Genomic DNA, 23,143 nt, shown 5'->3' with positions numbered 1-23,143 from the left:
AAGGTTTATTCATAAAGGGAAAAAGATAGAGATGAGAGCTACAATTGGTTAAATGGAATCAATTACATACAGTAATGGCAAAGTTCTTGGTTCAGGCTTGTAGCAGTGATGGAGTAAACTTCAGGTTCAAATCAAGTCTCTGGAGTACATCCTCAGCTGGGATGGGTCATCAGTCCCTTGTGTAGAGCTTCAGCTTGTAGCAAAGTCCCTCCAGAGGTAAGAAGCAGGATTGAAGACAAGATGGAGATGAGGCATCAGCCTTATATAGGCTCTTCCAGATGTAAGAACACTTCTTTGTTCTTACTGTGGAAAATTACAGCAACATGGAGTTTGCAGTCACAGGGGCCAGTTCCTGCACACCCTGCTGAGTTACAAGGCGTATCTGCCTCCTCTCAATGAGTCTTTTGTGTAGCTGATGGTCCTAACACCAACTTGTCTGGGGTGTCACCCAGAACTACAGCATCAATTTGAAATACAGACAGTATACAGCCAATACTCATAACTTCAACTACAAAATGATACAGACATACAGACAGCATAATCATAACCAGTAACCCATAACTTGGTCTTAGATACCTTATATGACCCCCTTTACATAAGATTTGGTGCCACTACAGGACCTTGGTTGCAAACCATGTTCTATTTGGTCCTAGTTTATATCAATAACATCACAGAAGGCAACTCTGTTCCTGCCTTGCGCCGCACTCGCATCCCCAGCCTGTAACCACCGGCCTGTTGCTTTCCGTGCAGACACGAGGAGTGGGCAGGGAGGGGGGCAGAGCATCCCTCAGATGAGAGGAGAGTGCAGTCCCCAGCAGTACATGCACTGGGAGCTGAGGGCTGTCAATGCTGAAGAGCTGCAGGGATAGAAAATAAGCTCTCACAGCCGACATGCACACAAACGCCGCTCAGCAGGGGAGTGAGACAACTTCCCATGATCTCACCGAGACTGGAGGGTGCACTGTGGGAGCCTGGCCTGAGCCAAGTCAGAGCTGGCAGGAACTCCCAGCACAGGGTCTGCAAAGGGCAGGCATGTGATGCGCAGGGGATGCCCACAGCTGTGGCAGGGCAGCCTGTTGGGGAGCAGAGAGAAAGTTTTCACCGTTGGTGCTTGCCATCCACAGGATCCCAGCAGTCCCAAGGGTGAGTGGAGAGAACGACATCAAAGACTTAGATATTGGCATAGAAAGTTCGCTTATTAAGTTTGCAGATGATACCAAACTGGGAGGGATTGCAACTGCTTTGGAGGATAGGGTCAAAATTCAAAATGAACTGGACAAATTGGAGAAATGATCTGAGGTAAACAGAATGAAGTTCAATAAAGACAAATGCAAAGTGCTCCACTTAGGAAGGAACAATCAATCAGTTTCACACATACAGAATGGGAAGAGACTGTCTAGGAAGGAGTATGGCAGAAAGAGATCTAGGGGTCATAGTGGACCACAAGCTAAATATGAGTCAACAGTGTGATACTGTTGCAAAAAAAGCAAACGTGATTCTGGGATGCATTAACAGGTGTGTTGTAAACAAGACATGAGAAGTCATTCTTCGGCTCTACTCTGCGCTGGTTAGGCCTCAACTAGAGTATTGTGTCCAGCTCTGGGCACCGCATTTCAAGAAAGATGTGGAGAAATTGGAGAGGGTCCAGAGAAGAACAACAAGAATGATTAAAAGTCTTGAGAACATGACCTATGAAGGAAAGCTGAAAGAATTGGGTTTATTTAGTTTGGAAAAGAGACGACTGAGAGGGGACATGATAGCAGTTTACAGGTATCTAAAAGGGTGTCATCAGGAGGAGGGAGAAAACTTGTTCACTTTAGCCTCTAATGATAGAACAAGAGGCAATGGGCTTAAACTGCAGCAAGGGAGATTTAGGTTGGACATTAGGAAAAAGTTCCTAACTGTCAGGGTGGTTAAACACTGGAATAGATTGCCTAGAGAGGTTGTGGAATCTCCATCTCTGGAGATATTTAAGAGTAGATTAGATAAATGTCTATCAGGGATGGTCTAGACAGTATTTGGTCCTGCCATGAGGGCAGGGGACTGGACTCAATGACCTCTTGAGGTCCCTTCCAGTCCTAGAGTCTATGAATCTATGAATCTAACCCTGGCCCTCTTCACCCTGCGCACACACCTGGGCCAGAGAACCCTGCTCTGCGGGGATGGGGGGCTGCCACAGGACAGGAGGGGGGTGCTGTGCTCAGAGCAACTGGAGAGGAGATCCTGGGAGATGCACATCCGGTGCAGTCTAGCCTGGGGAGACGCATGTGCGGTGCATCTAGGGTGACCAGACAACAAGTGTGAAAAATCGGGACAGGGCATGGGGGATGGTAATAGGAGCTTATATAAGAAAAAGACCAAAAAAATCGGGACTGTCCCTATAAAATCAGGACATCTGGTCACCCTAGCTGCAGCCCAGCCCGGGGAGATGCATCTGCGGTGCAGTCTAACCCGGGGAGATGCACCTGCGGTGCAGTCTAGCCTTCTGAGCAGGGCAACTCCACTTCTCACTGCCAGCCCTGCCAGGTGCTAATGGAGAACTTCACATCCTCTTCCAAATAGGGAATTCAAACTGTAATTGGGCCTTGGCTGTGCAGAGCCACTGTTCAGGTGCGCAGCAAGGGGCACAGCGTGCACGACAAGGAGCGATGGCCCCAGGAGAGGCGCTGCGAGGAAGCAATCAGGCGAGAGGTAACTAACTGTGAAACAAGCCCCGTCATCAGCTAAACAAGAGGAAATCAAAGATGACGGCACCAGGGCCATTGGGCTGAGCCTCAATCCCAGATCTCGGCTTCAGGATACATTGCACTGCCTTGTGGCTCGGGTAAGAGAAGCCTGCATGGCACGGGGGAGAGAGCCTTCTAAAGAGCCTTCTGGGGCCTCTGAATCTGGGGTCCCAGAGTTAGAGGGTTCCGACTTGGGTGGGGATGTTCCCAATTAGCACATGGCACAGTCACCTTAGCAAGGGTTCGGGGCAGGGGGCAGCCAAGCCTGAGCACTAGCTAAATCAACAGGCTTCACAGTCCAAACCCTGCCAATGGCTGTGATGCAGAACAGCCCATGCCGGTCCCAAAACACACTGCGCTGGTGTCTCTCGTCTCCTCTCTGGAGGGTGCAACTGGAAGCCAGCCAGCCCCTCCCAAAACGTTTCATCCATTTCATCTTGTGTTTCGGTTTAGAGAGAATCAGGCTGCAGTGTGCCCAGAACAGCTGGGGCCAGGACTCCTGGTTCATCTCTTAGCGTTGCCACTCATTCTCTCTGGGACCTTGTGCAAGTCGCTTGGGCTGACATTTTCAATTCCGTCCTAAATCTGGGTGAGTCCAGTTTTAAGAACCCAGCTAGCAACCCCTTGGGCATCCAGAAATGGAGGCACCTGAAAGTGATGTGCAATTGGCAAATGTTGGCCTTTGGCAAACTGCACAACTATCTGTCCACAGAATGATCTACTTTACTGGGCACTGTCAGCTCATTCGTGATGTTAAGTCACATGGTTGGGGGGAACGTGTGAGAGAAGGATCAAAAGATTATCAGGCTAAACTGTGAAGTTCTAACTGAGGCAAAACTCACTGATTCCCACAGAGATGGAGTCTTGAGTAACAGCACCAGGCTGTCGGGACTCAGCCCGCGGCAGCTGGGTAAGGTCTGTGATGCTGGCGGACTAGGTGACAGCTCACGCCAAGGCCCCTCGGTCTCCAAAGAACACTGACAAATCCATGGCTGGAGCCAGTCTGGCTCACCTGGGTGTCAGTGTTGTTAACATAGGGATTAGAGTTATAAATGTGTTTCATGTTTAAACTTTACTGAAGCCTTGTCAATTGCTGAATGCATTAGTCTCTCTTATAATGTCTGTATCCCATGTTATACAGTGATAGTTACGTGCTTGTTCTAACTGTAAATCACCAGACAGGCAAAAAGCATTAACAAGGGCGAAATACTAGTTTACAGTTGGAGGTGTTATCTCCTGCCCAACAAAAGAATGCCCATAAACACCAGACAAACCATTGTGGCACATCAATGGACAAAAGACTTTGTTACTTGCATCCCGCCCCCCAACAAAAAGGAGACATGCAACTGAATTCCACCCAACGGCTGAATTTGCAGTTCCAAGTACAAGGAGGAAAGGAATAAAAAGCTCTATCAAGGAGGAACTGTCTCTTTTATACTGTTTGGATTCTAAGGGGCAAGGATTGCTAAGCATAAGCAAAAGATCCCCAGTGCTTGGCCTGGGTTAGCCCTAAAGGACATCTAGAGCTTGCATATTACAGAGGCTTTTGAAACTTGAGATTGTAACTCATGTGTGTGTGTATGTTTATCTGATTTAACCTTGTCAATAACTCTCTTGTTTCCTTTTCCTATTAATACAGCTTTAGCTAGTTTATTACAGGATTTGGCTACAAGCGTTGTTTTTGGTGTAAAAGCTGAGGTGCAATCGACCTGGGTAAGTGACTGGTCCTTTGGGACTGGGAGGAACCTGAATATTGCAGTGATTCTTGATGGAAGGGACCACCTATCACAAAGGTAGGCTCCCCTAAAGTGGCATGAGAGACCAGAGTACCCAAGGAGGACCGCTGGTGACTCCATTGTTAGGCTGTTATGGGCCCCGAGGAGTTCACACTTGATAACTAGTGGGTGAAATCAACGTACAGAACTCACAGTCCATGTAGGTGCTGTGCCCTGGTTCCTAACACTCTGTCCTGAAGTTCGTACCCACGCTCTTGAGCCACTGCAGGACAGCTTGGCAATGGGATTTGGAAGGGGATCAGCCCCTGGGAGCTGGAGGATGTGACAGCCAAGGTAAGGACACCAAGGGACTTGGATTTATTACAGACAACTGTGCACAGTTGGTTGGCAGAGCGCACGCCAGGCAGATCAGTATTTCTGCCACTCGGCAGGTGAAGAATGGAGTCTATTACAGAAACCATCTGTCTGGGCCTGACAGGTCTTTAAGATGACATCTGAGGAGTATGCAGATTTTGTCTGTTTGTGCAGAGTTTTCCTTTAGCCTGGCCAATTTGTGAGTTGAGCACCCGGATGCTTGCCATGCACATCCCCTCCTCGGCTGTTAACGGACACAAATTGCGGGAGGAGCAGGGGAAGGAGAGGCAGCTTGGACAAGGCATGTTTTACAATGGGCCACAGCGTCACATTGCAAGAAAAGCAGAATTATAACCCATGTCAGCCGCTTCCAGACCCGCTGCCCTGCTTCTGAGGGCAGGGGACTTGGAGGCATCACAAAAGCATCTGCCGGCAAGCCCTGGGGCTCCCCGTGCTGTCTGGGAACTGGGGCTTGAGGAGACATGAGACCCAAGGTCATCCAGAGATGAAGAGAAGCAGCCTTGATAAAATGGGATCACTTTGTTTCATTGGCAGAGCTTGCTGGCATCTGCTATTGCATGAGTGCTTTGGAAATGAGCATGTCTAGTCCGACCTGCCTGGCAATGCACTGGAGGTGGTGGTGGGGGGGTCTGGGGAGCTTGGAAGCAATGTTTGCCTCTACAGGGGCTGCAGGTTAGACACAGTCACAAGGGCCCACAGTGGTGGAAGCGCCAGCACAGCATGCAGGGAAGGGACACACCTCCTGGAATCCAGGGGCAGCTCAAGCCTTGTCTGGTGATTTCCAGGAGATTCGGGGTGAATGCTGAGGAATCCAGAGGGAGTGCTTCTCACACCTTGCCCTGGGAACCCAGCGGCCCCTCCCGCTCCCTTCCTCAGGAGCATACCCTAAGCCCCCTCTCCGGAAGGTCTCACCTCCTCTCCCCCAACATGCAGGTTTGCAGCTGCTCAACTCCCCCATATCCTTCCAACCATCTGAGCTAGGCTCAGACAGGGAGCCAGGGGGAGAGGGTCCCTGAACACATCAGAGGGCTCTGGCATCGACACTTGCCATTTATACCAGGCTGCGTGAGCAGCTGCTTCCCCAAGCTGAGTCAAGCCGATGTCCCCTTTGAGGAGGTGCTGCCCCTGTGGTGAGCCTGGACCCAGCGGGGAGCAGAGCCGCCCTGCCCAGTTGCTTCAGCATCTCAGTGCCCAGCCATGTCACGTTCCCCTTGGCTGCTCACGCTCTTGTAGATTTCAGTGTAGCCTGCTTATTAATTAAGGGGATTTTAATGTACCTTGTGATGGATTTGTAATGGCTCTTATCTGCATTTACAGGGAGTTGCAGGGGACAGAGTGGGGACTGAACAGTCTCTTAATTAGCAACCAAGCAAATACAGCCTGGTAAGATCTTCTCCAGAGATCGTCGGGGCCGGGTGCTGCCCTCCGCAGCCCCGCTGGAGACGGGGATGTAATCGAAAATGGCTGGAAAGGGCACCTCCAAAGTAGTTGTTATCACCTGAAAAAAACCACTGTTTACGCTCTGCTGTTTCCAATGCTCCCTGAGGAGCTGGGGAATGAACCTATTTTCCTACTAAAGCGCATCACATGGGCAGCCGGGTGTGCTATTTTTACAGATGCTCCTAAAGGCAAGCTGCACTCTGGCTTGTTATGGGGGGGGGGGGGGTCTGTCATTAGCGCTGTCCTGAACATGCTGCTTTGTTATGGGACAGTCTCTCTTGAGCGTTGAGTGGCCGGCAGAACCCAATCCCCCATGCTACTCTCTGGCCTGGCTACCCAGGGGATCGGTTGAGAGGGTCATGCTGGTCTGTCATTAGCGCTGTCCTGAACATGCTGCTTTGTTATGGGACAGTCTCTCTTGAGCGTTGAGTGGCCGGCAGAACCCAATCCCCCATGCTACCCTCTGGCCTGGCTACCCAGGGGATCAGTTGAGAGGGTCATGCTGGTCCCTTCTGGCCTTCATATCTTTCCAGGCCAGGTCCGAAGCCCATTAAAGCCAGGGGAACGGCTCCCACTGACTCCAGCTGGCAGTGGATCAAGACTTGCAAGCCCTGTTGTAAAGGGAAAGGAGGCAGCTTCTTGCTTCAAGCCCAGGCACTGGGAGCAGCTCTCGCTGCTGTGAAATGTGCCACTCCTGACCATGGCTCCCCTCTCCCCAGTTATCTAATAGCAGCGTCACGCCAGTGCCAGCCCCAGCCAGAGAAACAAGCTCCACACGTCACCTCGCGTCGGGGACCGGCCTCTGCTGCCAGCGAGCCGAGGCAGCGCAGGGGCCTGGCCAGCAGGGGCTGGGCTGGGCAGCGCCCATTTGCCAGGGCCATGCTGCCCCACACTGCATGGAGGCACCACAGATTCACACCACCACCCGGCACCATTGGGGTGCATGCTAGGCTGATGCCGCCTCCAAAGCCTCTGTGCACACTGGCTAACGGCCTCCAGTGCCACCCCCTCCCCAGCACAGGGCAGCCCCACCCAGACATGTTGAGTCTCGTTTTCTGCAAACAAAGCTGCTAACGAATCCCAAGCTAAACGTGCACGTTTCCGTGCGGCGTCCAGACGCTGCACAGTGGTTTGAGAGAACGGCACCGTGGGCAGCACACACTGTCCAGCAGCGTCCGTCGCACTCTCCATGGCGGCCCCTAGGTTGGAGGGGAATAAACTATTACCCCCAAGATAGCGAAAGTTACTGAGCACAACAGGGCAAATGCTAGCCACTCATCCTCCCAGCATCCCTGCCTGCCAGAGACCAACCCAGGCCCTGCCCGGCCAGGCCAGGCTGGGAACACTTCTAGTCCAGTATCCATCTCCCACAGCAGCCAGGGCTGGATGCATCCGGGGAAGGGGCAAGAAACGTCACTGAGGCGATGAGTTCCATAAGCTAACTATGTGTCGCCTAAAGTAATCCCTTTTTATCAGCTTTAAATGCGTTGCCGTTCGATATCATTGTATGCCCCCATGGTGTCTGGGGGAAGGAACCGATCTACTCTCTCTGTGCCATTCACTATTGCGCCTTTTGCTCTCCTGCCCCCTCTGGTTCGTCGCCTTACTGCAGCAAACAGTCCCAGGGTTTCTGATTTCCCTCCACAGTGAACTCGCTTCCTCTCTCGGATCATTTAACACAAAGATGGGCGCCGGTGTCTATTCTGAGATCAGGTGACTAGAAGTACAACTAATATCCCCAAAGGACAGTATACCATTAACAAACAAGGAGGCATTCTGGTTTCTTGGGGTTCCTTTCTGGATACGTGAACATTCTGCCTGGGGGCGCACTCTGAGCAGAGGTTTCTTGGGAGGGCACAGGAGTTACAGTCCATCTAAAACCGAGCAATATGAACAAGGAGATGGAAATAATCCATCCAGTGCGCACTGCTTTGCATTGATCAGCTCGGAAATTCCTCTGCCATCATGTTGCCCATTCACCAACCTTGGTTAGTTCCCTCCGACAGTCCTCAAAGTCTTCTCTCGTTTCGATTAACCTAAAGGCTGGCGTCATCGGTGTACCAGGGTTTTGCCCCCTCAGAGTTCACACCCCTTTCTAGATGAGACATCAATCCATTATCAACACCAATCCCAGCACAGATCCTTGAGGCCTTTTGACGTTAACCTTCTGCCATGTTGAATATAGAATTTTGTATTTCCACCCTCTGCTTTCTGTCTCTCAAGGAGAGGGATAACATTTTGTCATGGATCAGAAACGATGATCACTTAGCTTCCTTAACAGCCCCTTGTTGGGAACCTCGGCAAAAACCTCCCGAAAGTCCAAACATCACTCACTCCTCCTCTGGTCATGCTTTTGGTGACATGCTCAAAGAATTCTGCAGATTGGAGATGCCCAGTTTTCCTTTACAGAAACCACTAACTCCCATTATATCAGGATCCTTCCAGTGTTTTTATACCCATCTTTAACTATTGCGTCCCACTGTCCCTGGTGCAGAGGTCTAGCTCACTGCCCTAATTCCCAGGACTGCTCTAAGTTCCTGTCATTTAAAAGACAGGGGAACACATGCTGCCCTCCAGCCCTCTGGCACAGCAGCTGACTTTAAGGAGAGATGCCATATTTCTTCTAGCAGCTCATTCTCAAGGCCCATCAGCACTCTCAGCTGAACCAGCTGGGCCTGGTGACCTGTGGGGCTTTGATTGATCCATTTGTTCCAGCTCCTGTTTTTGCAAGGCTCCGTCTCTGGTAGGGTCTCATCTTTACCACCTGGAGAGAGCAGGTCTAGGGTAAGCAGCCTCCAGCACGCTCTCTGGTGAGGCCTGACGCACATTAAATCAGAAGATGGATAAGTGAGTAACATGTTCTCATTGACAGACGGAGGGCAGGGAAACAGAGGTTGCAGGCCTGGCTTTTCAGGGATGTTCAGCACTCACCACTCTGTGGTAGCTGCAGGCTCTCAGAGCCTCTGCCTGTCAGACTCTACATAACCTGCCTGACAGCAAGTCAGTGACAGAATTGGGCCTGGAACCCAGGCCATCCAGCCTCCGTGCTCTACCCACTATACCACACCGCCTGCTCATGTCAAAACAGCAGCATGTGCCTCAAAACTCCTTTTCTCACCCACAGGCAGGGAGTGGAGGCCAGTGCATGGCCCCCCGGCCCTCGGGGATGCTTGCCACAAGGTCAGAGCACCCAGCCCTCACTGGAGCCTGGGAAGCACAGAGCTGTCCATGGCCCATGCACTCCCAGGTCTCTGCCACGGAAAGGAAGAGGATCTGAATGCAGCACGCAGAGGGGCTGTAACAGCTCCGCCCAGACTAGTAACAGCAGGGAGTTACTGCACCCAGGCGGCTGGATAGCTGTGCCACAAGCGGGTGGTGCTCTCCCTAGATTCAAGGACGGGACAGCACGCTGCCTGAGCTGGCATTCGCTGGGCCCTTGCTGAAAGTTGCCAAAGAAAAGCCAATGGAGCCTGAACACCCCCTCACACACACACACACCAGCCCTAGATGTGCTCCGTCATGCTCAGGGGGGAGGCGCTCTGGGGATGCATTGCAGGGAACCTTGCACAGCTCCAGCCCGGCTGCTCTCAGAGATTTCTGCATCTGTGGTCTCAAGGCAACACCTATGCCCCGAGATCCAAGTTCATCAAAACAAACAACGCTCCCCACAGAGATGCCCAGTGGCAAGCAACGAGAATGCAGCAGGACAGCTGCCCAGACACCATCCCGGGGCATTTACATCTGAAACACACCATCTCCCCAGGACAGGGCAGTGGCCTAGGAGAGGAGAGAGCCTCTGCTCCGGCTGCATTCCATGCCACGTACTCACACAATGAGCACCAGGCCAATCTGCGCGCACACGGCACAACACCTAGCTGGTCCTTAGCCCAGCCTTTGCTCCTGAATAGCTACAGAGCCTGCTCGCCTGCGAAGCCGGCTGGCCCCGTCTCCGAAGAGACAGCAAACTCCCCATCTTTGTGGTGAGTGTGGTGCAAAGAGCTCTCTCTTCCTCCCGCTCGCAAAGTAGACACAGACACCTCTTTCCACCAGCGGGGGCACTGCCTCTCTCCAGGCACACGTGGGTTACACATGCCCAGATGATTATGGCAAACAAATCCAAGATCATCTTGCAAATCTATGGGCCACGACCTAGCAAACGCTCTGGGAGATGGCTGTCTCCCAGCAGCATGGCAGGAGCTCCCAGCTGACGGGCTAGAATCCCCGGATTAACTGTAAGACTAGCCAAGCACTAGGAAAGCCAAAAATAAATCCTAGGTGAAGAAAAGCATTTCACCCTGGAAAGACTCGTCCAAACAAAGTCAGTCGCTCCTGGGTGGCTGCCAGGGGGCAGGGTTGGCTTCATTTATTCAGCAGCTAGTGCAGATATCTCTCTCCAGCCATGTTTATCCCTGGGTGCTTCCTTCCAATCCGAAAGGCAGAGGCCAGCATTCAGAGACAACCCCATTCCTCCAGCAGGGACACCAGGGCCCAGATGGGCACTTCCCACCACACACAGGCAGTCAGCTGTGACCCATCCAGAGCCTGTGGGCCAGGTTTCAGGGAGTGGCTCCATTCCACACAGGACAGGAGCTGTGGCAGGGGCCTGCACCTCCTGGAGGATGAGGACTAAACTGGGGCCGGGAGCGCAGCCCAGATCATTTCTGCCTAATTTCCAGGCCTTGCATTTCAGTTAGTCAAGGACATGGCAGCAGCACCAATCCCAATGCATCAAAAATCATGAGTCAGGTCCATGAAAATGGTGAGTTTTTTTAAACACCTTTACACAGACATGACAATACTGTTTATTTGCCTTCTGCATTTTGAGCCCTCAGAAGCCACATTTTCCAACTCTTCTCCACAGCCGGAAGGGCAGAAATGTACTTTGCATTTTGAAATGCAAGTGGAGATCCTCCCAGAATATCAGGACTCCAGCAGCTGGGGCTTTAAGTACACCACCACCCAATGCCAGAATTGGCCCCAGTGCCACTGGATTTGCTGCCAGGGCCAGATGGAGTGAGGGGCCCCGCAGAGCTGGGGAGGCAGAGGGATGGGGGGGTCCATACAGAGGGGGGGGGTCCAGGCTGCTCCTAGCTCACCTGTCGCGACAGGATTTAGTGTAGATGGTGTTCAAGATGTGAAATCAAGGAGTGACGAATTATCAACCTGCAGCAAATGGCATCCTCCACAGGGCTTCTAATTCACAGCTCCCACCACAGGGACGGGAGAGGGAGGGGAAGCCAGGGCACCGTGGCTGGGCAGAGCATGGGGAAGGAAGCTAGGGAAATACCCAGGATCCAGCAACTAAGCGACACGTGGGTCCTTGTATGTGGGTTGCTGAATGATCAAGGCAATGCCTGGGCAGATCCCATGCTGGGAAGGAAGAGGGCAGCGCCAGTCACTGCTCAGAGACAGCCAAGCCCCTGCGGAACACACGGCCTGGTAGTTCACAGCATGGACGGGTCCCACTCTGCTCCCCTTCCTTGCCCCAGGCGCCTTTCTCCTGCCCTCTCCCCTGGCAGGCACCGGGGACGCCCGCCGGCCAAAGGGGCTTTCCAAGGAGGAGGTGCCGTGTTCCCCGAAGCACCCGCCGTGAGGGATGGAGAGGGGCCGCTAATAGGCCATCTCCGCATCAATTTCCTCGTGCTGGAGTGGTTTCTGAGAGCGGTTTCCCACAATCCATCATTGCTTGTGTGGTTAGCATGAGCGCACCGCATCATGAGGGGCTGCAATTACCGTTATTAATCCCCTTCCCTCCCATCAGGGGATGTTAGCTGCAAATTGAGAGAGGGGGCAGGGGAGAAGTTATCGCTCGCGCTAAATCAGGCTCTGACAAGGAACTGACACGTGCCAGAAGCGGCCGGAGCCACATGGTGCCGGGCTACACACCGGGGCAGGGGGAAGAGTGTGCCGTCCAAGGAGGGCCCACCAAGAATGCGGCCGCATTTCCTGGGCATCTCAGTGCTCCGGGCTGCAGGGAACCTGCCCTCTCCCAGACAGCGACAGTGAGAATCAGGGAACAGATTGCGGAAACGCCTCGGGGACTCCAGAAGGCCCTCTGCCTCGACCGTTACCCTCCTCATTCGGGTGTGGGGCCCTCTGCAGCCTAGCGACTTTAAACCTGGTCTAGAGTCCAGGAGAAATCCTTTAGTTCTTTTATGGCAACACATACCCTGGAGGGCCTGGACGTGCCCAGGGATTTCAGATGCCAGTGCTCCAAGTTAGCTAAAGCCCCACACTTTCCAGTCAGAGGCACCTTGGGCCAGCAGCAAATTCGAAGCAACATAGTGCTGACTCATAGCCACCAAGGCCCATTTTCCTGCCCATCCCTCCCTGTAGAGCACAGTAGCGAGGAAAGCCACTGTGCAGTTGCGTGGGATGTGGCCACATCTTTGTACCGGCAGTGCCAGTCAAAGCTGCTTTCTCATTTGTGTAGATCCTACTAGTTCATTTCTTCTCACTGAGCATAGTGCCGTGCAATGCTCTGCAGAGGGTACCCCCCTGACTGGACTCAGAGAGCGATACCCAGCCAGGTTGGCTGCTGCTTCCCTCTGGTGACCTGGACGCAGACTTCACCCCTGCAGACTGGTTCAGCATGTGCCTCCTTGCAGAGCTGGGTGCACATGCCTCGACAAATGAGCCAGGCAGTTGGTCACTGTTTGGGATTTGTCAACTGTGTTTTGCAAAGGAATTCCAGCCTGGGGCTGGGCAGGCAGAGCGGAGGTGCCAGCGGTAGAGGGGGCGGGCTGCAGACTCTGTCTCTGGGCATGATCCCTCTGTAGTAGGGCTACGTGTAACAGATAAGAGACACAATGAGTATAAATCATGCACATGCTCTAGCACAGAGGTGGGCAAACTACGGCCCACAGGACTGTCCTGCCTGGCCCTTGAGTTCCCGACAGGGGAGGCTGCCCCCGGCCCCTACCCTGCTGTCCCTCTCCCCTCCCCCCCCTGCAGCCAGGCAGCCGCACAAGCAACGCTCTGGGCGGTGGGGGTTGCGCGCTCCTGCCGAGCAGTGTGGCAGCGTGTCTGGTTCTGGCCAGGTGGCGCGGCTGCCAGACATGCTACTTTGAGTGGCATGGTAAGAGGGCCGGGGGGTTGGATAAGGGACAGGGGATCCTGAGGGGGCAGTCAGGGGGCAGGGAGCAGTTGGATGGGTTGGAGGTTCTGGGGGCGGTCAGGGGATGGAGGACGGGGGGGAGTTGGAAAAGCGTGGGAATGCCGGGGGCCTGTCAAGGGGCAGGAGTGTGGATAGGGGTCAGAGGACAGGGAACAGGAGGTGTTGGATAGGTGAGGAGTCCCGGGGGGGCTGTCAGGGGGCAGGGGTGTGGATAGGGGTCAGAGGACAGGGAACAGGGGGCGCTGGATAGGCAAGGAGTCCAGGGGGCCTGTCAAGGGGCGGGGGTGTGGATAGGGGTGTGGATAGAGGACAGGAGGGGTTGGATGGGTCAGGGGTTTTGAGGGGAGCAGTCAGGAGGCGGGAAGTGCGAAGGGCAGATAGGGGGCAGGGGCCAGGCTGCTGGGGAAGTGCAACCTTCCCTACCTGGCCCTCCATACAGTTTTGCAACCCCAATGTGGCCCTCGGGCCAAAAAGTTTGCCCACCCCTGCTCTAGTGTGTGTCCTTCTGCTCCAGAGCCACCAGCCTCTGCCACGCAAGCTAGAGGAGAACTCCCTTAGCATGCAGCAATAGCAGGCTTGTTATCTTCCCTGGGGCCCCATCTCTCTCTTATTCAAACAACGGCCCTCACCCCCAGCAAGGGCCATTCTTCCTGCACTGGTGCTTACAGTCCTAGGAGTAAGGCCCTGTGCTTGCTGAGGGCCCAAGCCTACACTGCCGCCCACCCTGAGTTTTGATAGGCCTGTTCTCCCTGCAGGAAGCATCTCCTCTCCCTTACCCACAGCTTCCTTCTCGCCCTGCTCTCAATGGCTCGGTGCCCCAGGGCTCTGGAAGGCTCTGCCCATTGACAAAACACAGGCCCCTCCACCTTCCGGGACTCTGATCCCCGCTCCACAGCGGGGTAGGGGGTTTGCAGCGCAGCGACAGGCAAGCAGCAGCCCTGCTCAGGAGAGGGCCCTGCAGCTCCCCAGTTCCCAGGATTGGAACCAAACTCCAGGGAATGTAGCCAAACCGACCCGGAGGACCCCTGGCTCCTCTGAATGGCATGCAGGCTGCGGCTGCCCCTTCTTAGTGGGTCAGGAGAGAATGGGATCCAGGGGACAGAAATGAAGGTCTCCCAAGGGTTCAATACAACCAGCTCCAATGCGAGGAGCGGCACCAGAGCGCAGCTGTTTGTGTGCAGCACAAATAGACTCCAGGAGTGGTAAATAAAAGCTTTCCAAGCATCTCGCCCCTGACCAAACGGCTGCTATTGAATTGTTTGGCGACTGCAGACGGAGCCGAAGGGAAAAGGACAGACAGCCCCCTAGTGTAAAGGCAGAGCTAGCAGCATGCGTAGTGCCATGGAAAACACTAGTCACCGAACGGTGCTTGCGGGGAGAAGGAGATGCTTCCCGAGAGACGCAGCTTGTGCTCCGTAGCCAAACTACAACTTCCTAGACCCCTACACAGCCTCTCCCCTGGGGGTGCCCAGGGAAACATCCCAGGCATAAAGTTCCCTACAGCTTTTCAATGACCACTTACATGTGCAGAGAGAGAGACCGGTAATCTCCATATTTCCTGTTACAGTCTCCAGTGCTGCCTTTTGTCTGCAGAGGCACATAAACAGGCTGCTGAATTCACACCTTGCTCTGCAGCCTGGACGTGGCCCCTAGATGCATAGTAGGATGAGGAGCTGAATTTAGGGTCTCCAGAGACTCCCCCCCCCCAACTGAAATCAGGCTGAGCTCCCTCCTGATCCACACAACCATTGCTGAATTATGCACGGGGTGCATTGTATGCAGGTCTCATCATCACTCCCAGCCCTGAGAAAGACACACAACTAAAGTCAATATTTAAAATAATCAAATAAGCACACACCGCCGTGAATGGCCACACAATTCACTCCGACAATAACGCGAGCTGCCGAGCCCAGGGCCGTGCGGTAGTGCCGAGAGCCCCAGTCTGCCCACAGTCTTCAAAATTTAATGAAAACACACCAGTTTTAAACACTTTCCCAAACCCAGCTCGCAAAATCTGTCACTTTGATGAGAACGCTCCCAGTCTCAGACTAATCAGTCACTTTTACTTTCTCTTTAGTACCTAAAGACGCAAATGAACTCCCAGCAAATTGCACAGCTTCAGGAGAAGAATTCAGCAGCCAGATGGTTCTCAAGAAAACCTTTGTTCTTACCAAAAAAGGAGTTAACCAATTTCCCGCACCGAGCAGAACACAGGAGACAATTCCATGAGCCAGGAAAGTGATTTTCAAGTGCAAATTTAAAGGGCTGATTTCTTCCCGTAAGAGCACTACACACACCTAGGGCACAATATAAGTAATAAATAGCAATAATAACTGATCAGTTATTACAAGGCCACATTCTTGCTGCGTTCTCAATCCAATTTCCCCACACAGGCAGTGAAGCAAGGGAAACATGAGGTTTAAATATTAAGCGTAAACATTCATTTGCTTCCCATTCAAGAAGCAGCATGTGAGTAAAAGGGAAAGTGTGACTGAGGTTAAAACATCCATCCAGGCTAGTCCCAGGAAAGGTAAAACTATTGAGCTTTCATCTAGATGTGGGGGGGGAGGGAACAGATGGAGGAGCGGCAGGGGGGTGAAAATTCCAGGAAATGTTGTGAACTTGCACTTAAATATGTGAATTAAAGAAAACGGCGCAGAGTTTTGTGAGTGTATCCGATCAGCTGGAACGCTAGCAAAGTTTGTGGCATTTCTCAAGTTTTTCCACTCTGGGCTGTTTGCCAAGCAATTCTGCTTCAATTAACAGTGAAATGGAGGAACATGCTGGCTGGGGCAGTGACCTGCCTGGGAGAAAATGTGCCTCATGCACGACCGGACCACAAGAGATGCAGAGTCTCCGTGATCCCCCAAGCAGGGAGGCTGCTGAGCGGCTGCCTCCATCTTTGGCATGGCCCCAGATCCCAACCAAGCCTCGCTGGAGTGAACAGGGACATAACTCCCAAGGACCAGTGGGGCCCATAGCAGGCCTTATCCAGGTACCTCCATTGTGACCCCCCAATCAGACACCCACCAGGTCAACCTTGGGGCCTGAGACAGCACTCGCTGAAGCCGATGGAAAGACCCCCTTTGGCTCCAGTGGTCTTTGGTTCAGGCACCCGCCCCACACAAATCTCATTTAATTTCCCTGCCACAAGACCAGCACTGGTTTCTGCTTCACCAACCCCACACTGTCAAAACTCATGAGCCAGGCCTCCAAAACACCATAAAAATCATAAATGTGGGGGCTATTTGTATTCTGGTTCTTGAGCCTCTCACTCACACTTGGGTCACATTTCCTACTTTTCTCAGCAAACACAAGGGCTAGAAACTGATTTTTTTTTTTCCTAATGGAAGCTGAGATTCTCACCTAAATCCCCTGACTCTAGAAGCTTGGGCTTTAAGAAATCCATCTCATATCACAAGAGCTGGTGACACTTTTGCTTAGCCCAAGAGCTGAAATGTAAGGCCCTGGGACTCTGAGGAGGACAGACCGTAGGCAACAGAACACAGCTGATGCTGAAACAGCACCGACTCTGGGACTAAAATGTCACTGCCAAAGAAAGGACCCTCACACATGCCCCGGCACAGCCACGCCTCCAGGCACAGCCATGCCTGCTTCTCCTTTGGAATAACCAATATCAAGATATGAATAAGTAGTAGAGGCTACTTTTGTCATTTTAGGGGGAGGCAGGATAGCTCAGTGGTTTGAGCATTGACCTGCTAAACCCAAGGTTGTTAGTTCAATCCTTGAGGGGGCCATTTAGGGAACTGGGGTAAAAATCTGTCTGGGGATTGGTCCTGCTTTGAGCAGGATGTTGGACTAGATGACCTCTTGAGACCCTTCCAACCCTGAGATTCAGAATCTTGACCGCCAAGTCCATCACAGAGCCTTTGGGGAGACAAGTCATCACCATTATTTTCAATTTACAGACAGAGAAACTAAGGCACAGGCAGGTGAAAGACCAAGTCAATGGCAGAGCTAGGAATAGGATGTTGGAGGCCCAGCTCCCGGTGCCCTTCTAACAATGGAGCAGATATGAACAGTCTGAGCATGTGCAGAATGCCCAGACACGCTGTGTCTGGCCAAGGTAGATATGGAGTGCCCATCATCACAGTAGTTTGCACACACAACATGGCCATTGTACACACTGGATTCCATTCACCCAGTGCTACTCCAGCTTCAGGCCAGGGTCAATGCATTGAAATCTATGGTGTCCCACTGGCCAGCATGGAACTGGAGTTGAGCAGCAGTCAGCCAGGGGTTCAGGGTATAGAATTTGTGCAGGGACACAGGCAAATATAACAAGACCCAACCGCAGACATAGTTGGGGGGCGAGGGAGCTTGTATTAAGTCTCGACTTCTTTACACACATGTTCGGAGACTCGCCATTTCCTGCTTTACGCTGTTTATTTTTTCAGGGCTCTCCTTGGCCGCTGGCCCCTCCCAAAGCTGAAACAGTGAATATTGAAGGCAGGAGGCTGGGATTTGCAGAGTGCAGAATGCAGGCCTCTTTGCCCCACACTCACTGGTAGCTGTTCTGGAGAAGCCCCAGAATCCCATACACTCAAACCCCACCAGCCAGCGGCGGCCCCAGAATGCAGCTCCAAACACCCACACTCAAAGCCTTCCATGCAGACATGCTCTCAGGCCTGGTCTACACTAAAAAGTTACACCGCTCAGGGATGTGAAAAATCCACCCCCAGGCGAACCCGTGGAGCAGGCAGCGTTAGGTGAATGGAGAGAGAATTCTTCTGTCCACATAGCTACTGCCTCTCAGGGAGGGGGAGACCAGAGAATCCCTCCCATCGGTGCAGATTATGTCTACACTAAATGCTCCAGCACCGCTCCAGTGTCTCAAGTGAATTCAAGCCCTTCGTGCAATTCCCAGCGTTCACAGGCCCCTGTATGGTCATGCGGCTTCGTATAGCACCGCCTCTGAGAGGCACAGGATAGTCCTGCTGCGGGTTGTGCCTCCCGGATAAATCAACTCCTTTAGAAACATCAAAGGAGGGGTTTGGCTCCTGGCTCTCAGAGAGATGTCTTAATGAAGGCGACAGCAGCAGAAAGCATTTCAAATCCAGGGGGAAGCGAGTACACACCTAATTAAACCGACTCCTTCCCCCCCTTCCCTTTTCTCCGCTGTGCAGCGTGGATAGCGCTCTTGTGCTGTACTCACAGCCTCTTGAAAAGGAGCCGCTGCACAGCACAATGAGAGGCTGGCACAGGAGCCAGGCACATTGTGTTCACACTGGCTCAAAGTGGAGCTTTTAGCTCAAGCTCTAGTCTCTTCATTAGGGATGCTGGCTCCATCCACCCTCCCAAGCCTCCTCCAGTCCAGCAGGCAAGAACCCCACACCTTCACCTAGGCTCCAAGCACCCGGCTTCCGCCTCAGCACTTTCTGCAAGCGAGAAGCGGCTCTCCGAGAAGCAGCGCAGCACAGAACACCCAGCACCGAGGCAGACGGCAGGAGTGTGCCCAGGATCCCTTGGGACCACAGGTACCTGTGGCAAGGGGCAGCTCACAGGGGGACCGCCTGGGTTTTGCCCCTCACAGCTGGCACTGCCACCACATACACAAGCACAGCAAATAGCAGCAGCAACATGGCATGGGAATGCACACCCGGCCAGAGGGGTCCTTGGGCCCACGCTTCCCAGAGCTCCAACTTTACACTCGGTAGCTCCGGCCTAAGGCTTTTGGGGGCGTCAGAGTAACTAGATGCTGCTGGAGCGGCAGTTTTTGCCTAGAAGCCAAAGTCATCCCTGAAGGCAGTGCAGTTACACCTGGATTGCCCAGGAACCTGGCCCTTATTTCAGCTGGAGGAACACACGCAGAGGGTGAACCCCAGATAGCCATTTCCACTCTGTTGTCCTGCAGATCCTGCCTGGTCCTGCCGAGCAGGGCGGGGGTCACGCTCTAAAAGGGGACGGGATCTCGGTTCCATTGCAAGCTGCCCTGTCTCTCCATCCCAGCCTCCCACCCGCTTGTGCCTACAAGCTTCTACTGCGTAGGCTGCCGCAAGGCTCCAAGTCCAGGCCAGTTCAAAGCAGCAGGGAGGGAATTAACGCAGGACGTGGAAGAGGCTGAAGACGGGACTGGCATGTCGCAGCTTATTGGTAAGCAGCCCTGGAACACGCTGCTCACGAGCCAGAGAGCTCACGAGGGTCACAGCGGCTCTTTGTCTCACCAGATCTAATTAAATCGTTTTCTAGCACAGCCTTTTCCAGCGAGCCTAGTAAGGAAAACATCACCGAACCAAGCGGGGGCACAGCACCGTCTGTGCTGATACAGCCCAGCATGGCAGAGAGCAGCACCAACGCACTGGGGCTCACACAACCCTCGGATCACAACTTCTGTACATCCAGGTATCCCATCCCGGTATGGGCCAAAGAACACAGGTTCCAGGAGGGGCTTGTGAAATGCAATTCCTGCCCCCCCCCCAATAAATTATGTAACAAAAATTGTCCTGAAAGCAATAAAGAGTAAAAAAAAAAAAAAAAGGCTGATGAATGTTACGCCCTGGTCAGAGCAATAAAATGCTACTCATCTCCTCCTTCAGTCAATACTTATTCACCAGGCTTAGTTTCTTGGAGGAATCAAGGTTTTAAAACAGCTGTTTTCCGATTGCGGAACCCTGGAGAAGAATGGGGATTTCATAGGCTGGAAATGGAAGGGGTGTTAATAAAGGCTTGATGTGAGCTAAGGAGGCCAAGGAAAGGCTTTGCTGCCCCAGCTGTATATTTCCAGCTTAGAAGGCCCCTGGGATCCCTGGCAGCTAACTCCAGGGAAGTGGGGGCAGGTAGGAAGGGAGAGGCAGCCAGAGCCCCACAGTTCACTAGCTCAGGGCCTGATCCTGGGAGCACGTCCTCCAAGGTACACCTGGCATTTCACAGTCATCTTCCCCACTCACGTTTAGGACCAGCAGTGGAGGACATTCAGCACCCCACAGGAGCAGGCCAGGGCTGTCCTTTAAAGGCCCCTGTGCACCTGCCCTGCTCTATGAACAGGAGGTCCTGTAGCAGCTTTCCTATATTTAATGTCCTGGCTTTTCACGTGATGCCGATGACTGTTGGGAGCTCGTGGGGGGCCACTGTGCAGAGAGCATGCCCTATGTAGCCCTGCGTGCTGCCACCAGAGAGAAAACATTCTGCTGCTGCCCCCACCTCTGTGTAGAGCTCTCTGTATCTGGGGCACAGTGCACCCACAGCTCCCTGCAGTCGAGCGGCAGGCAGAAAACCCACAGGTAACCACCAGCTTGGTGCCAGGAGTCTGCGTACAGCCAAATCCTCGGGGTGCTCAGGATACAGGCACCCATTCAGATCTAAGGACATTTGTGCACTAGGCCATAATATATCAAGGAGTAGATGACTTCTGAAACACCAGTAACCCCGAAGGGTCCTCAGCAACCTGCTCCCAAGCATGAACACAGTGGCTGGTTCAAAACTAGATGCAGTTCCAACTCTCCGAAGACGCTGATTGCTGTTTGGATTGGAGCTGGGATCTCTCACTAGAGCATTGCAAATAAGCCAGCCACCGTGTGCCCTCCAAGAAACAACGCCAGGTGATGCTGGGGTCACCCCCAGAAAGGAGGAAGCAACACAGGACTATGGAGCCACACACACAGAGGGGTTATTAGAGACAGCTCTGTCACACAGATCCCTTTGACTGGCAGCCTGGACGACACTTGCTTTCTAACGTGTCGATGTCTTTTGATTTAAAAATGGCAACCTGTGGGTGTTTTTCAGCCCTGCCCCAGAGCCGGTGGGCATCTCTGCACCCTGCAGGATGGGAGCACGCTTTCCAAAATGTAGGTCCTTCAAGTTTTACCCCAAGGTGAACAAGCTGGCTACCCTTAACAGCATGAGCCACTGCCCAAGCACTGCCTGCTCCTGGCAGCCATCTCCCTGTTCAGCCACGCAAGGTGCCAGATAGCCCACGATATCGCGGAGACTGTCTGAGCAAACTAAACAGAGCTATTCTCTGTGGAAGGAGATGCTTTTTATTCCTTTGGATGGCAACAGCTCATGGGGTTTTTCTGAAAGGCCAGCAGCACTGAATGCTTATTACACCCAGAGATCTTCCCCCAGTGGGACCAATTCAATTCCTAACCTACACACCAGGGTTTGTTCTCAGACATTTCCCCTTCATCTAGTTTACTGCTCTTGACGGATGGACATTGAAATGAGACATAGTAGGCCAGAGGAACAATTAGTTAACGATGTATTTGTCACACACTCCCTAACCCTCCATCATTGCAGGCTTCCTCCCAGCCCCGCACATTCACTGCAGGCCCCCTGCATCTCTAGCACTGCCAGGGAACCGCTTCCTTTCCTTCTGACCCCCTGCCCCAGCCCTGATCCGGCTTCCAGAGGCCTGTCACTCTCCCTAGCCCCTTAAGGGGGAATTCGCAAACTTTGCCAAGTCAGGAGAACTTGCCTGTAGATTTCCCTTTGTCCTCCCCTCGCCTCCCATTCGCAATCCTCCCTGGGAGGCAAAGCCGGGGATGCTGGTGACTGACCCTTCCCTGCCCTCCCTCTGCTGCACACCTTCGGTACCCGCTGCCCTTCCTCCCCCCGCGGTGTTTCAATGTCACCCTCCTTTCTGGGGCGCTTGGTCCCAGCCCAAAGCGCCGAGGTTTGGGGGCGGTGGGAGAACCTGCTGCCTCTCTCCCAGCCCCGGCGCTCTGGAGACGGCAGTGCTGCCCCCGGCTGAACACGGAGCGCTCCGCCGGCACTGGCAGGTCTCGGGGGCCCGCTCCCCGGTTCTTCCAGCAGCCAGGGCTTGGCTTCTCGTCCCACCTGCCAACCGCCTCGGTGCGGTCCTGGCTCCCCAGGCTGGGAGGCAAAGGAGGCTCCTTCCCCCAGCAGCCTCCTTCCCACTCCCGCTGCCCCGGCTCGTCGGAGGCAGCTCTGGAGGGATGCGGGGTGCAGCCTCCAGACGGAAAGCCCGGATGGTGCTGGGCACAACAGCCGGGCCGATGCCCTTCTAGTCCCTGACCTAGCGGGGGGGCGGGGGGAAGCGGTGGATTCCGGATCCCGGCTGTTCACACCGGTGCTCGGACTCCGCAATGCCACAGAAGCGCTGAGCCAGGTGCCGGGGGAGAGAGCGGAACCGGGAGCCCCCCCCGCCATCCCTCCCTCCTTGGGGAATAGAGTGTCCTCCTCTTAGCTCCAGCCTGCCCCCGACACCTCAGCGCACCGGCCCCTGCTCCCCCTGGAACTTGGGCCGCACGCCCGGCTCGGACTGCCGGGGTGAGGAGCCCCGGTCGCCTCCCAGCACGTCCCCCGGATCCCGGCTCAGTCCCATGTCCCGGCAGCGGAGGCAGGTGGGTCCTGGCAGCTCCGCGCTCTCCACGGGACTGAAGTTGCCGGCTGGGAAGTTGCTGGAGCCCTGCCCCCCCGTGGCGCTGCGGCCGGGGGTCCCCGCGTTGGGGACGCACCTACCTTCAGCGATCGCCCTCTTCATCTTAGGGGTCGGGGCAGGCTCGGCTCGGCAGGCAAACGGGCGCCGGGGTACAGTCCTCGCCAGCCGGGTCGGCGTGCGAACTTCAGCCCGAGCGCAGGGCGGGGGCTCTCCCGCTGCCGGAGCCGGCGCGCAGCGGGGCAACAAGCCGCCCCGGGGCCGGAGTCAGCATCCAGGCGCCGGCTCCCCGCCCCAAGGCGCACGGCTGGGGCGCAGCGGCCGCCGCGGCGCGCACGGGTCCTGGCTGGGAGAGGCGGCTGCGGCGCGGGGTCCCTGGGAGCCGAGCGGG

General features: G+C 54.1%; 1 protein-coding gene across 1 annotated transcript in view; it reads right to left on the bottom strand.

Moving 5' to 3' along the window:
- RTN4R (reticulon 4 receptor) overlaps window positions 1-22,932 on the bottom strand; it is a 131,402-nt gene extending 108,470 nt beyond the window's left edge. The window contains exon 1 of the mRNA XM_030582941.1: window positions 22,836-22,932. Coding sequence (XP_030438801.1) covers window positions 22,836-22,857 — 22 coding nt within the window. The 5' untranslated portion in view covers window positions 22,858-22,932. The remainder of the gene's footprint in view (window positions 1-22,835) is intronic.
- Between the last annotated feature and the right edge of the window lie 211 nt (window positions 22,933-23,143).

Source organism: Gopherus evgoodei, chromosome 13, assembly GCF_007399415.2.
Source record: "Gopherus evgoodei ecotype Sinaloan lineage chromosome 13, rGopEvg1_v1.p, whole genome shotgun sequence".
Classification (NCBI taxonomy): Eukaryota; Metazoa; Chordata; order Testudines; family Testudinidae; genus Gopherus; species Gopherus evgoodei.
Note: the sequence above shows the minus strand (reverse complement) of the source record. Positions and strands in the feature narration are given on the sequence as shown.